The sequence below is a fragment of the Hylobates moloch genome, unplaced genomic scaffold, assembly GCF_009828535.3.
Source record: "Hylobates moloch isolate HMO894 unplaced genomic scaffold, HMol_V3 SCAFFOLD_24, whole genome shotgun sequence".
NCBI classification, from domain to species: domain Eukaryota; kingdom Metazoa; phylum Chordata; class Mammalia; order Primates; family Hylobatidae; genus Hylobates; species Hylobates moloch.
In genome coordinates this window covers 33,176,070-33,186,984 of record NW_026652299.1, presented here as the reverse complement: position 1 = coordinate 33,186,984, position 10,915 = coordinate 33,176,070, and the positions used below count along the sequence as shown (strand labels likewise).

Genomic DNA, 10,915 nt, shown 5'->3' with positions numbered 1-10,915 from the left:
CTAAAAATGATACATCCAGCAACATGGGAAACCAGATCACCCTTCCTGGTTTCGAAAGACTTTAAATTTTGTTGTTTAAACATTGAAAACTGTACGTATGTGGCTAGCATTTAAGGGGCAGTATCTGAAATTTGTTCACGTCACCCTGTGCAGCTGGGATTATTGCCCCATTTTACAGACAAGGAAACTGAGGCTCAGGCAAATGAAGAAACTCACCCATCAGCAAACAGTAGGAAGCGACAGAGCCAGGATTTGAACCCAAGCACGCGTCACTCCGGAACTTAGGCTTCGTGTGTGTGTTTGTTTTGTTTTTGTGCTGCATTTTGAATTTCGAATTCTTAGATTTGATCCTAATTCAACCTGAGAAAGAATTCTGAAGGTCACCTTTAGATCTGGAGCTGTGATCTGGTCTGTTGGGAAGCTGTTTCCCATCTGGACTTCCTTCAAGAGAGATGGGCTTCCCAGTTTGTCTGGCCTGAGAGCCAGCCGGGTGTGAGGTGTCTGAGCTGGGGCACAGGTCTCTTTCTTGTTGTGCCCGCAGGCGGCTGTCTGGAAGAATTGGCCCAGGCTGGTTGGAAAGGTGGCGGCTTGAAGCTAACCACCCTGAGCAGGGCATTTCTGGGCTCACAGACCTTCTGTTATTGGGGTGATCACTGTCGATGGCTTCAAGGGCATTGACCGTGGTGATGAAGTTTTGAGGCATTGAGCTGATTCCTGTATCTTTGAAACAGAAGTAATTCCTCGTGGGTTGAGTGTTTTCCTGACTCTCAGGAGGAGTCACCAGAATGTGGAGTGGGGTCATGAGGCCTAAATGCCGAGTCTGGGACAGAGGCACCGCAGGGGGCGTGGGCTGGCCGCCATAGGTGCCAGCTGGGGCAGCTCAGCCCTAGACCTGCTGAGGAGGTGGCCTGGGGTTGGGCATAGGTGTCTGGGCAAGGGTGGGCTTCAGGGATTGTGGTGATGAAGACTGAAGTCACAGGCCACAATTGCTTCCCATCGCTGGGGCGTAAGAGCCAGGGCCCTGGCCAGTTGTCGAGGGGAGATGATGCCCACTGTGGCTCCCTTCCTCTCTTGCACAATCATTCATTCACTCAGGCATTCAATCAACTGCCCCTGAGCTGCTGCCCCCTGCTGGGCACATAGGGTCTCGAGGAGGCACAGAGAGCCAGTCGGCAGCTTAGCAAGTGGCGGCTGGGCCTTTGTTTGGGCCCCTTGCCCTGCACACAGCTGAGGCACCCCAGGGCAGATGGAGCACAGTGCTGTGCAGGATGGAGTCTAGACCCAGCAGTAGCAGGTCCTGGGGTCCAGGGAGGGATGCTGAATGGGTGGCCCTGGCGTCTGGGGTCTGCCCACCATAACCTGGGTGGGGATCTTGGGTCTGAGATTGGATCTCTTCAATATCCTCCCTGACCAGCCTGTCAGAGGGGCCAACAGTGGGTGTCGGGCCGCTGTGGAGGCTGGTGAGGGGTGGAGAGGGCCCCTGGGGCTGGGGGGCCTGGGAAGGGAGGCCTGGGTGTAGCAGGAGCACCAGAGAGAGATTTGGGTGGCAGGTGGAGACAGGGGCCAGGGGTGTTGGATTGGGGCCTTTGTGTATCTTTGCCTGGGGACTCTGAATCTAGATTCCTGCCAACTTTGAGGTCCAGGGAAACAGAAACCATGTTGATTTGTCTCTCCGTTGAGAACACAGCTGTCATCCAACACAGCGAGTAGCATCAGAAATTATTCTGAGGTCTTCACAAAAAGACTCTGTAGCGACAGTTCCTGGGTTTGGGGGCCTCCATCTGACATAGCTGTGCTTGTCTTTGGAGACAGAAATCGCCTGTACGTGTTTGGGCCCTTCTTCATCCGGCAAACCCCGAAGGAAGGGGGTGAGTGGGCCTCCCGGGACACTCACTGGCCATTCTGCTGGGCACAGTGACACTCACTATAACTTGTGTGTGTTAAATACATTGGGAAAATAATGCTTTCAGCAGATATCAATTAAATGTCTACTGTATTCCGCAGCATGCCGCAGGCTTAGAGAAAGTAGAAAGAGGAAAAATACCATCCAGAGACAGTAACCTCGAGCATTCTGGCGTCTTTCCTGCTGAGCATGACTCCCATTTCCAGGACACACTTGTGGCCTTCTGGGCCTTGTGACAGGGCAGCCTGCTTTTCCATACCCTGGGCTGAGCCCCTTTGAAGCCCCCAGCTGCTCAGCGAAGTTGCAGGGGTCGGGGCTCTCTTCTCCTGGAGGTGGTCGGGCTGTGGGAGTGGGGGGTCTGCCCGTAACCGCCCCCCCCTGCCCCGCAGGCATCTCTGCCGGCCTTGCCACAACCGTGAGAAGGCCAAGGGCCTGGGCAAGTACATCTGCCAGCGGTGCCACTTGGTCATCGACGAGCAGCCCCTCATGTTCAGGAGCGACGCCTACCACCCTGACCACTTCAACTGCACCCACTGTGGGTAGGTGTGCGGCCCAGCCCTGCAGTGGGGGGGCGGGGAGCCAGGGCTGGCCCAGGGTAGGGCGATGGGGCCTCCACCTGGGGAAGTGTTGAGGAGGGAGAGGTGAGCAGGGTGGGCAGAGAAAGGGGTCCCGAGAGCAAGGCTGCAGGGCAGAGGTGGGCCAGGGGCCGGGAAGCAGCCATGGCAGGAAGCTTCTCTCTCCAGGGTTCTGTTCAGGGGGCACTTGAGACTCAGGAGGCGGGTGGGCTGGGCCCCTAGACTGCAGACGAGAGTTGAGATGGGGCAGCAGAAGGGACCTGAGGGGTAGAGGGGCAGGGCAAGAGACTGGAAGTGGGCTTGGTGTTGGTGTTGGAGAGAGGAGTTGCACAGGCAGCCCCTCAGCCCCCGTCCTCACCCACCCTCACTGTCCCCTCCAGTCCTCTCCGTGCCTATCGAGACACCCAGTCTGGTTTGGAGGAGGAGGGGGGCCCGAGAACAGACCTGCTTCTCAGAGGCCTGGTTGCAGAACACAGGCCACTCTTCTGGGCTGTGCGGGAAGTCTGTGCTCCAGGGCCTGTCTGGGGCACAGGAAGTCTTCAAAGGGCCCAGAGATCAGAAGGCGCTGCCGCCTCAGCTCTGCAGGGACAGAATGGGCCCCTCGGGGAGCTGTGCCCCGGGGTGGAGGCGCTGCTGGCATGACTCTGCAGAAGGGCAGGGACGGCACCTGGGGGCTGCACGCTGTCTTCCAGGAAGGAGCTGACGGCCGAGGCCCGCGAGCTGAAGGGTGAGCTCTACTGCCTGCCCTGCCATGACAAGATGGGCGTCCCTATCTGCGGGGCCTGCCGCCGGCCCATTGAGGGCCGAGTGGTCAACGCGCTGGGCAAGCAGTGGCACGTGGAGGTGAGCCAGGCTGGTGGACACGTGGCCTCAGGTTGGGGGGTGCCCCAGCTCAGGGTCACGGTCAGAGCCCTGAAGCCCCTCCACACTCCCAGCCCAGGGCGGGTGGCTGGCTCCCAATGAGGCTCTTCCTCTGGGGTACTGCCCCTCCCTGTGCTCAGCCAGGGACCCCAGCCTGCCCACCGGAGCCAGGAGACCCGAGTGCACACACATGGTTGGGTAGCTGTGCTCACCTCTCCTCTTCCCCCTGCTGGCATTCTAAGAGACTCCAAGGTCAGGAGAAAACCTTGGGGGCAGTCTGCCCAGGGTGCCTGGGGGTTGTGGTTGACAGAACCCGCTGCATGGACAGCCCTGTGCAAACACGGAGTTGAAGAGTTCCTCAGGTGTGAGCACTTGGTCACCTGGAGTGCCCCTGCTGGGTGGTAGGCTCTCATGTTCTCATGGGTACACTGGAAACAGTGAGCCCACCACCTTCCCTGATGACTTGGCCAGCGCTGTGTCCAGAAGCTGTGCCTTGGGTGGCAGCTTGGGTGGGAGGCCATGCCATCCTGCCCTGATGCAGGCCCCAGCCCCCAGCACCCAGCCCTCATCCTCACATGCAGATCCCTGGGGGAATGCAAGGTGCTGCTCAGTGAACCCAGGCTTGCAGGGGATGCCTGCAGGAGGCCCCACGTGGACAGGCAGGGCCGCCTCTGCCTGTGAGGGCCCATCATGCCGCAGCACTGGGCCGGCACCTGACTCCTGGGGCTAAGGCTGCCGAGGGGGAGGCCAGACTGGGAGGGGATGGTGACTCGAAAAGTTACCATCAGTGCCTTAGAGGAGGGGTAGGGTCTGCTGACCCCAGGGTATTCACAGAGGTGTCAGCCCCCTCTGCCCAGGGTGAATCCTGAAAGGCCTCCACCTGCCCAGACTCTGCTTCCTGTCCTCTTCTGTCACCGCTGCCTCCTGGGGCCACTGCAGTCCCCTGGAGTCACCACTGGCTCCTGGGGTCACTGTTGTCCGTGGGTCACCACTGTCCCTCGGGGTCACCGCTCTAGCCCTGATGCCGCCTGGCCTGCCCTCTGTCCTCGCAGCACTTTGTCTGCGCCAAGTGTGAGAAGCCATTCCTGGGGCACCGGCACTATGAGAAGAAGGGCCTGGCCTACTGCGAGACTCACTACAACCAGGTGAGCCCGGTGCAGAGCCTTCAGGGATGTGGGTCTGGAGGGGTGGCCAGGAGAGCTGCCGTGAACAAGGGAGGCTGTGGGCACCCCCTCAGGAGCTCTGCCAAGTGCTGAGCCCAGGCCTGCATCCTCAGCCCTGGCTCTTGGCCTGGGGTCTCAAGACCCGGGCAGCTCTCTCAGCCTCAGTGTCTTCCTTTGAAGAATGTTCTGGGGCTGGTGTGAGGTCCTGGGCACATGGGGCTGACAGTGCCAGCAACCCCTTCCCTCCCGTGCTCTGGTACAGAAGGCAGGGGGCGATGATGGGATGTGGTCACCACCTGGGCCCACCTCCTCGCAGGACAGCAGCAGCCAGAGCAAAGGGGCCTTCTGGGGAGCAATGCCCCAGCCTGTTGTCTTTCCTGAGGGGGTGGTTCTGATGGGTTGCAGTGCCCTCAACCCAGCCTTGGAGCTGGGCCCTGGGAGGCAGGGCCTGGGAGATGCCTGAGAGGGGCCACGTTGGAGGGCCAGGCTGGCTGCATGATGGCCCTGGGCTGGGGTGTGACTGCCTGCAGCCGCTCTGACAGCCTGCTCGGCCCACAGCTCTTCGGGGATGTCTGCTACAACTGCAGCCATGTGATTGAAGGCGATGGTGAGGCCCTGTGTTCCCTCCCCCACCCCACCTGCTCTCCTGGGGCCTGGGTGCTGCAGCTGTGAGCCCAGCTGGGCCTGCGGCAGCCAAGCCAGGCTTGCTGAGACCCACGCTTCCCTCACAGTGGTGTCGGCCCTCAACAAGGCCTGGTGTGTGAGCTGCTTCTCCTGCTCCACCTGCAACAGCAAGCTCACCCTGAAGTGAGTCCCTGTGATCGTGGGATGGGGCTCAGGGTGGAGGGGGCTGCTGCAGGTCCTGTCCTGGGGATATGGTGGGGACAAGGGGCAGCCCAGCCTCATGCCACCCAGGGAGATGGGGGCAGGTCCAGGGGGTCTAGGGGGTCCAGGGACCCCAGGGCACAGTGAGAGGAGGAGGAACACTCGTGCCTCCAACACACCTGCCAGAAGCCTGGGCTCTGGGGAGGGAAGGGCATTCCATCCCCAGGGAACAGCATATGCAAAAGCAGCAGTGTCAGCTGCTCATCCAGGAAGCCTCGAGGGGCATGGGATGGCTGGAGCTGGGAGAGGAGAGATGTCGTCCAGGTTTCCAAGGGCTGTGGGGAGGCACAGAGGGTTCTGGGGTGTCAGAACCTGAGAGAAGCCTCTGGGAGAGAAGGGAAGCCTCAAGGCCCGTCTCATCCCTATGCTCTCTGGCCAGCTCACCCTAGGGCCTGGCCTGCTGGCTAGGAGAGGCTGGTGTGGGGAGGCTGGGGGCTGAGGGAAGCCCACTCCACGGTCACCTGTCCGGGGCTAAAGGGGTGGGCGTGGGGCTCTGCTGACAGCCCAGCTTCCTCCCCAGGAACAAGTTTGTGGAGTTCGACATGAAGCCCGTGTGTAAGAGGTGCTACGAGAAGTTCCCGCTGGAGCTGAAGAAGCGGCTGAAGAAGCTGTCGGAGCTGACCTCCCGCAAGGCCCAGCCCAAGGCCGCGGACCTCAACTCTGCCTGAAGGCCCTCCTGCGCAGCCGCCTCTTGGCCCCTCCGCCTTCTCCCCTCCCGCTGTCCATGCTTGGCCCCCTCATCCCCGTCCACCTGCGCCCTCCTCATCTTACCCTCCCCTTCTCTTTCCTCATTGCCTCCTTCCTTCCTGTTCCCTCATCTCTGCCTTCCCCATGTCTCTCTTCTCCTTGGCTGTGGCTTCTACCTGTGAGGAGGCAGGAGCTGGGGAGTGGGAGCCCTTAAGCAATTTTATAAGGCTTTCAATTTTGTATCATCAACATGCTTTCCAGAAATGAGCCAAAGAATAGGCCAGCCCCATAAGAGTAATATAATGGGCTTTGGGGACTTGGCCAGGGGAAGGTTGGGAGTGGGGTGAGGGATAATAGACTCCATATTGGGTACAGTGTACACTGCTTGGGTAATGAGTGCACTAAAATTTTAGCAATCACCACTGCAGAACTTCACCAAAACCACCTGTACCTCAAAACCAATTTTTTTTTAATTTTTATTTTTTAAAAAAAGAATAGCCAGCCATGGCATATGATAATACTTATCATCAACCCTTTCACATCTCTGGTGGTTATAAACATTTTAATATTTACAGATCTCAGAAGTGAAAATGGCATATTAGTGTTTACTCTGCATTTCTTTGACTACTGTTGGTGTTGGACGTGTTTATTAGCTTTTTTTTTTTTGAGACGGAGTCTCGCTCTGTCACCCAGGCTGGAGTGCAGTGGCGCAATTTTGGCTCACTGCAAGCTCTGCCTCCCAGGTTCATGCCATTCTCCTGCCTCAGCCTCCCAAGTAGCTGGGACTACAGGCACCCGCCACCACACCCGGCTACTTTTTTGTATTTTTATACAAAAGACACTAACGAAGATTTCATTTCACTGTGTTAGCCAGGATGGTCTCAATCTCCTGACCTCATGATCCACCCGCCTCGGCCTCCCAAAGTGCTGGGATTGCAGGCATGAGCCACTGCACCCCGCAATTTATTAGCTTTTTGTCTTCTTTTATGGGAGTCTCCTTGTATCTTTTACCTATTTTTTTATTAAGCTATATTCCAATTGCTTAGTAAAATGTCATGTTATGTAGGAAATACATTATAAGATTTTTCTCCAGTTTTTAATCTCCTCTATTTTTATATGTATATGCACACATAGACAGCTTTATATGGTCAGTTCTCTTTTTTTCCTGTGTGGTTTCATTCAATGCTTTCTTTTTTCTTAAATTTTTTCAAACCAAGATTAGGTTATGTTTGCCTACTTTTTATTTTAGCAGCCTTAAAAATTTCTGGAGTGGTTTCATATTGTTTTTACATCTATCTGTTTAATGTACAACAACTTATTCCAGTGCGTGGTATGAGTTAAGTCTCCAATTAGACTTCTTTCCTGAATTAAATAGATGACTTTCCATGTACTCTTTGGTAAGAAAGCCTATCCCTTACATGGCTTTAGGATGCTTCGCTATGAAATGTTAAATCATGTTTCTGTTTTAAGATCATTGTGCTCAGCGGTTTATCTGTGAATTCTAGAGTCTGTGCAGCTTTCTATGAACACTTTGTTTCGTACATAACATTTCACAGGGAGCGTCCACAACTCTGCTTCCTTTTTCCCCCCTAATCTCAACTGTTCCTTTCTCCAGACGAACTTTGAAATTATTTTGTCAAATTGCAAAGAAAATCCTTTTGGGATTGGAATTAGATATTTTTAACCCTTATATTCAATTGAAAAAACCATATTTCTGTAAACCATTTAGTAGATAGATTTAAAAATTGGTTGAAAATCATTACATACTGCTGTGCATTATAAAGTGTATGTATTTTTAAGTAGAGGTTTCACAAATGTGAGGATTATTCCTAACATTCTATTTTCCTAATGATGGTGTAAATATAATTTTTTGGTTTTATTTCTGGTATTTAGGAAACTATTGATTTTTAAAATATTTATCTTCAAATTTTTTTCTGTCTAAGCAGATGCTCACATGAGTAGCAAGATGCTAGTTTCACCAGAGGACAGACAAACATACTCAGTTTCATGAGTAGAGTGGGCCAGGGATGGCAGATCTGCTGTTGGGAAGCTGTGCACACCCAGTGAGACTTCTCCCTTCACGGACCTTGGCTTACAGGAAGAGGGAGGAGATACATGCAGGAGTTAGTGGTAGAGCCAAATCTTCATTAGTGCCTTTCAGTAAAAGCAAGATGTGGCTGGTCTCCTTGGCTTTGAGCCATGGAGACAGAAAAAAATCTGTTTGATACTCTATTACATAGCATCACAGACAGACACAAGCATGAACATATACACATTATTTCATAATTAATAAACTTTTCTCCATAGTTCTAATAGCACACACACACACATTAGTCCACTAGATACTAGATTGAGAGGTCTCCTCCTGCCACTGTTATCTAGTTTTCTGAATATTATGTAAATATAATCATGACCAACACTGGACTGGATTTCGTCAACTCCTCCTTCCTCCCTCACCTTCCACAGTTAATCCGTCAACAAGTCCCACTGACTCTTCTTCCAAACATACCCTGACCTCTCGCTTTCTCTCTCACACCCCTACCATCCATTCCCACACAACAGGCAGGAGGATCTTGTAAAATATAAATCAGATCTTGTGAGTCATCACTGAAAACCTTCCAATGACTTCCCATTGGCCTTAGAAAAAGATCAGACTCACTGTGGACACTCCAGCATGTGAGGTCTGGCCCTCCCTGGTCTCTTTTGCCTCATCTGGATCCACTCTCTTTGAAGGTCTCAGCCACCAAGCTCCATCTACTTGGCCTGTACAGTTCCTCAAACAAGATGAACTCCTTGCAGCCTCAGCGTTTGCTTCAGCTATTCCCTCTACCTAGAAATGTGACCCATTGGAACTTCTCCCGAACAGCTTCTTCCCGATGTTGGAACCTCAAATTAAAAGGCACCTCCTCAAAGAGGCCTTCCCTGACTATTCTCATCATAAGGAACTATTTATTCACTCCATTCCATCCACCCATTCTCTGGGTAGTTCTTGTCACTTTCTGGTTTTTTAAATTGTCTGTGTGTTGTCTGTCTACCCCTCAGCAGAATGCAGGCTCCCTGAAGGGAAGACTTTGTCCTTGACTGTATCCCCAGTGCCTAGAAGAACATTTTGCATGTAGGAGGGCCTCAGTAATAATGCTCAATAAATGAATGGGTTCCTGATTATTTGGAGCCGGTGATACTTCTTTAGCCTGAAAACTACAATCCTCAGATCTTTTTCTGTCTTTTGCAGACTTCATGAACTGTTAACAATGGCCCCATTACCTGTCCTATTCCACTCTTGGATGCTGCTACAATTTGTATTATCTGACACTGATTCAGGGAAAGAGGTGCTGTTGAAGAGGAGTGGGGTGAAAACTGAGGATAAAGGGGTGGCTTCAGCTGCCACGAATACAACTCTCAGTAAAGGAGATGACTGCTGGCTTTCTGATGGATGAGCCAGACTTTTGGCAGAAGTGGGTGGCAACATTTTTCTACCTTACTCCTGCTTGCCCTGGACCCTCTCAAAGCCTGGAATTGGAATGGTCATGACCTTGTTGATGACTTTTGATGGCCAGTGACTGATAATTCTTGCACAGGTTGGCAAACTCCTGATGGGCATTTCTTATTCCCAGTGCCAAAAAATAACTTTATGTATTGTGACTTTATACCTTTTTTGTGCTTAAATGGAAGTATGACCATGAAGTTTGGGTAGAGATAAGGTTTCAGACACAAAACAAGTGCTCATTGATGTAGACTGAGGTTGAGACTACTTTTATTTTCTTCTGTCTTTAAAATGTTATGTGCAAAATGCCAGGGCTCATGAGAGGTATATTTACTAAGGGGAAGTTACTGCTTTTTAAAAAAACTACATGTATATCATAACTGATGTTGCCTGAGTGTGGCTAGGGGTGGGTGCATGTTTCTGCACATGGGTGTGAGCAATGAGGAACAGACAGAAACACCTTAGGGAATGGTCCAGCTGATGGGTCCAGGGGAGCCCATAGAGGGCACTGCCTTTGTAGGCGTCCAGGACCCAGCTTTAATCCATAGCAGATGCATACAGTCATACAGGTTTGATTTTTGTTGGTCCATGGAGGATTTGTCAGGATCTCAGGGGAAAGCCAGAGGTAGAAGGCATCTAACATTTTGAGCATTTATTGCTTGGAAACCTGCGTGCTACACACTATAAATGCTATTTCATTTAACCCTAACAACCCCCATACACTGCCTGTTTGTAAGAAGTGGAGAAAACTTAGGCTCATAGACTGTTCAGATGACTTGAAGCTCACCCAATGCTATTAAGGGATTGAATCACATTTGAACTCAGGTATATAGGATTTCAAACCCTCATTCTTTCTACTACATGGCACAGCCTTCCTCACAGGCTGACATGCACTAAGCAATTTAATTTAGGAGACTGGGAAGTAAACCAGAAAGCCATGCATTATTTCACAATGTGTTTCATACCTTTCCAGTGGGTGGAATACTTAAATCTGCCATTTTGGATATTCAGTTATGATTTAAAAATTACTCAAGAAGTAAAATTTCCAATCAGAAGAAAATCCACCTAGTCTGGAGGGATCATTCTGAGTTTATTGGATTCTGCCTGGCTAAATCTCTCTGTCTGTGTTGGGTGTTCCTCTCATGCAGGTCGGCTACTGCTCTGACCAGCTAGGGTCTGGGGAAGGCAGCACCGGGCACCAAGGCACAAACTTCCTTCCTTGTCCTTGCTCCTTTTCCTCTGTTGCCGGTGGGTCTACTCTGTGTGCCCTTTTGCTGAACTGGGAGTGGTAAAATCTACCTGTGTTGGGACTTGCAGTAGAATGGACAGAACTAGTAATTTCGCCTGCTCTGGCCTG

The 10,915-nt window shown here is 52.3% G+C and overlaps 1 protein-coding gene across 3 annotated transcripts in view; it reads left to right on the top strand.

Annotated features, from left to right (window-relative positions):
• The window catches only part of LIMS2 (LIM zinc finger domain containing 2), a 36,121-nt gene extending 29,838 nt beyond the window's left edge, over window positions 1–6,283 (top strand). For 2 of the 3 annotated variants that reach the window (XM_032145900.2, XM_058434321.1), the window contains 6 exons: window positions 2,293–2,442; window positions 3,171–3,321; window positions 4,392–4,484; window positions 5,061–5,109; window positions 5,234–5,309; window positions 5,908–6,283. In XM_032145900.2, coding sequence (XP_032001791.2) covers window positions 2,293–2,442; window positions 3,171–3,321; window positions 4,392–4,484; window positions 5,061–5,109; window positions 5,234–5,309; window positions 5,908–6,055 — 667 coding nt within the window. In that variant the 3' untranslated portion in view covers window positions 6,056–6,283. The remainder of the gene's footprint in view (window positions 1–2,292; window positions 2,443–3,170; window positions 3,322–4,391; window positions 4,485–5,060; window positions 5,110–5,233; window positions 5,310–5,907) is intronic. The other variant, XM_058434322.1, reaches the window with a different exon arrangement.
• Window positions 6,284–10,915: the final 4,632 nt, after the last annotated feature.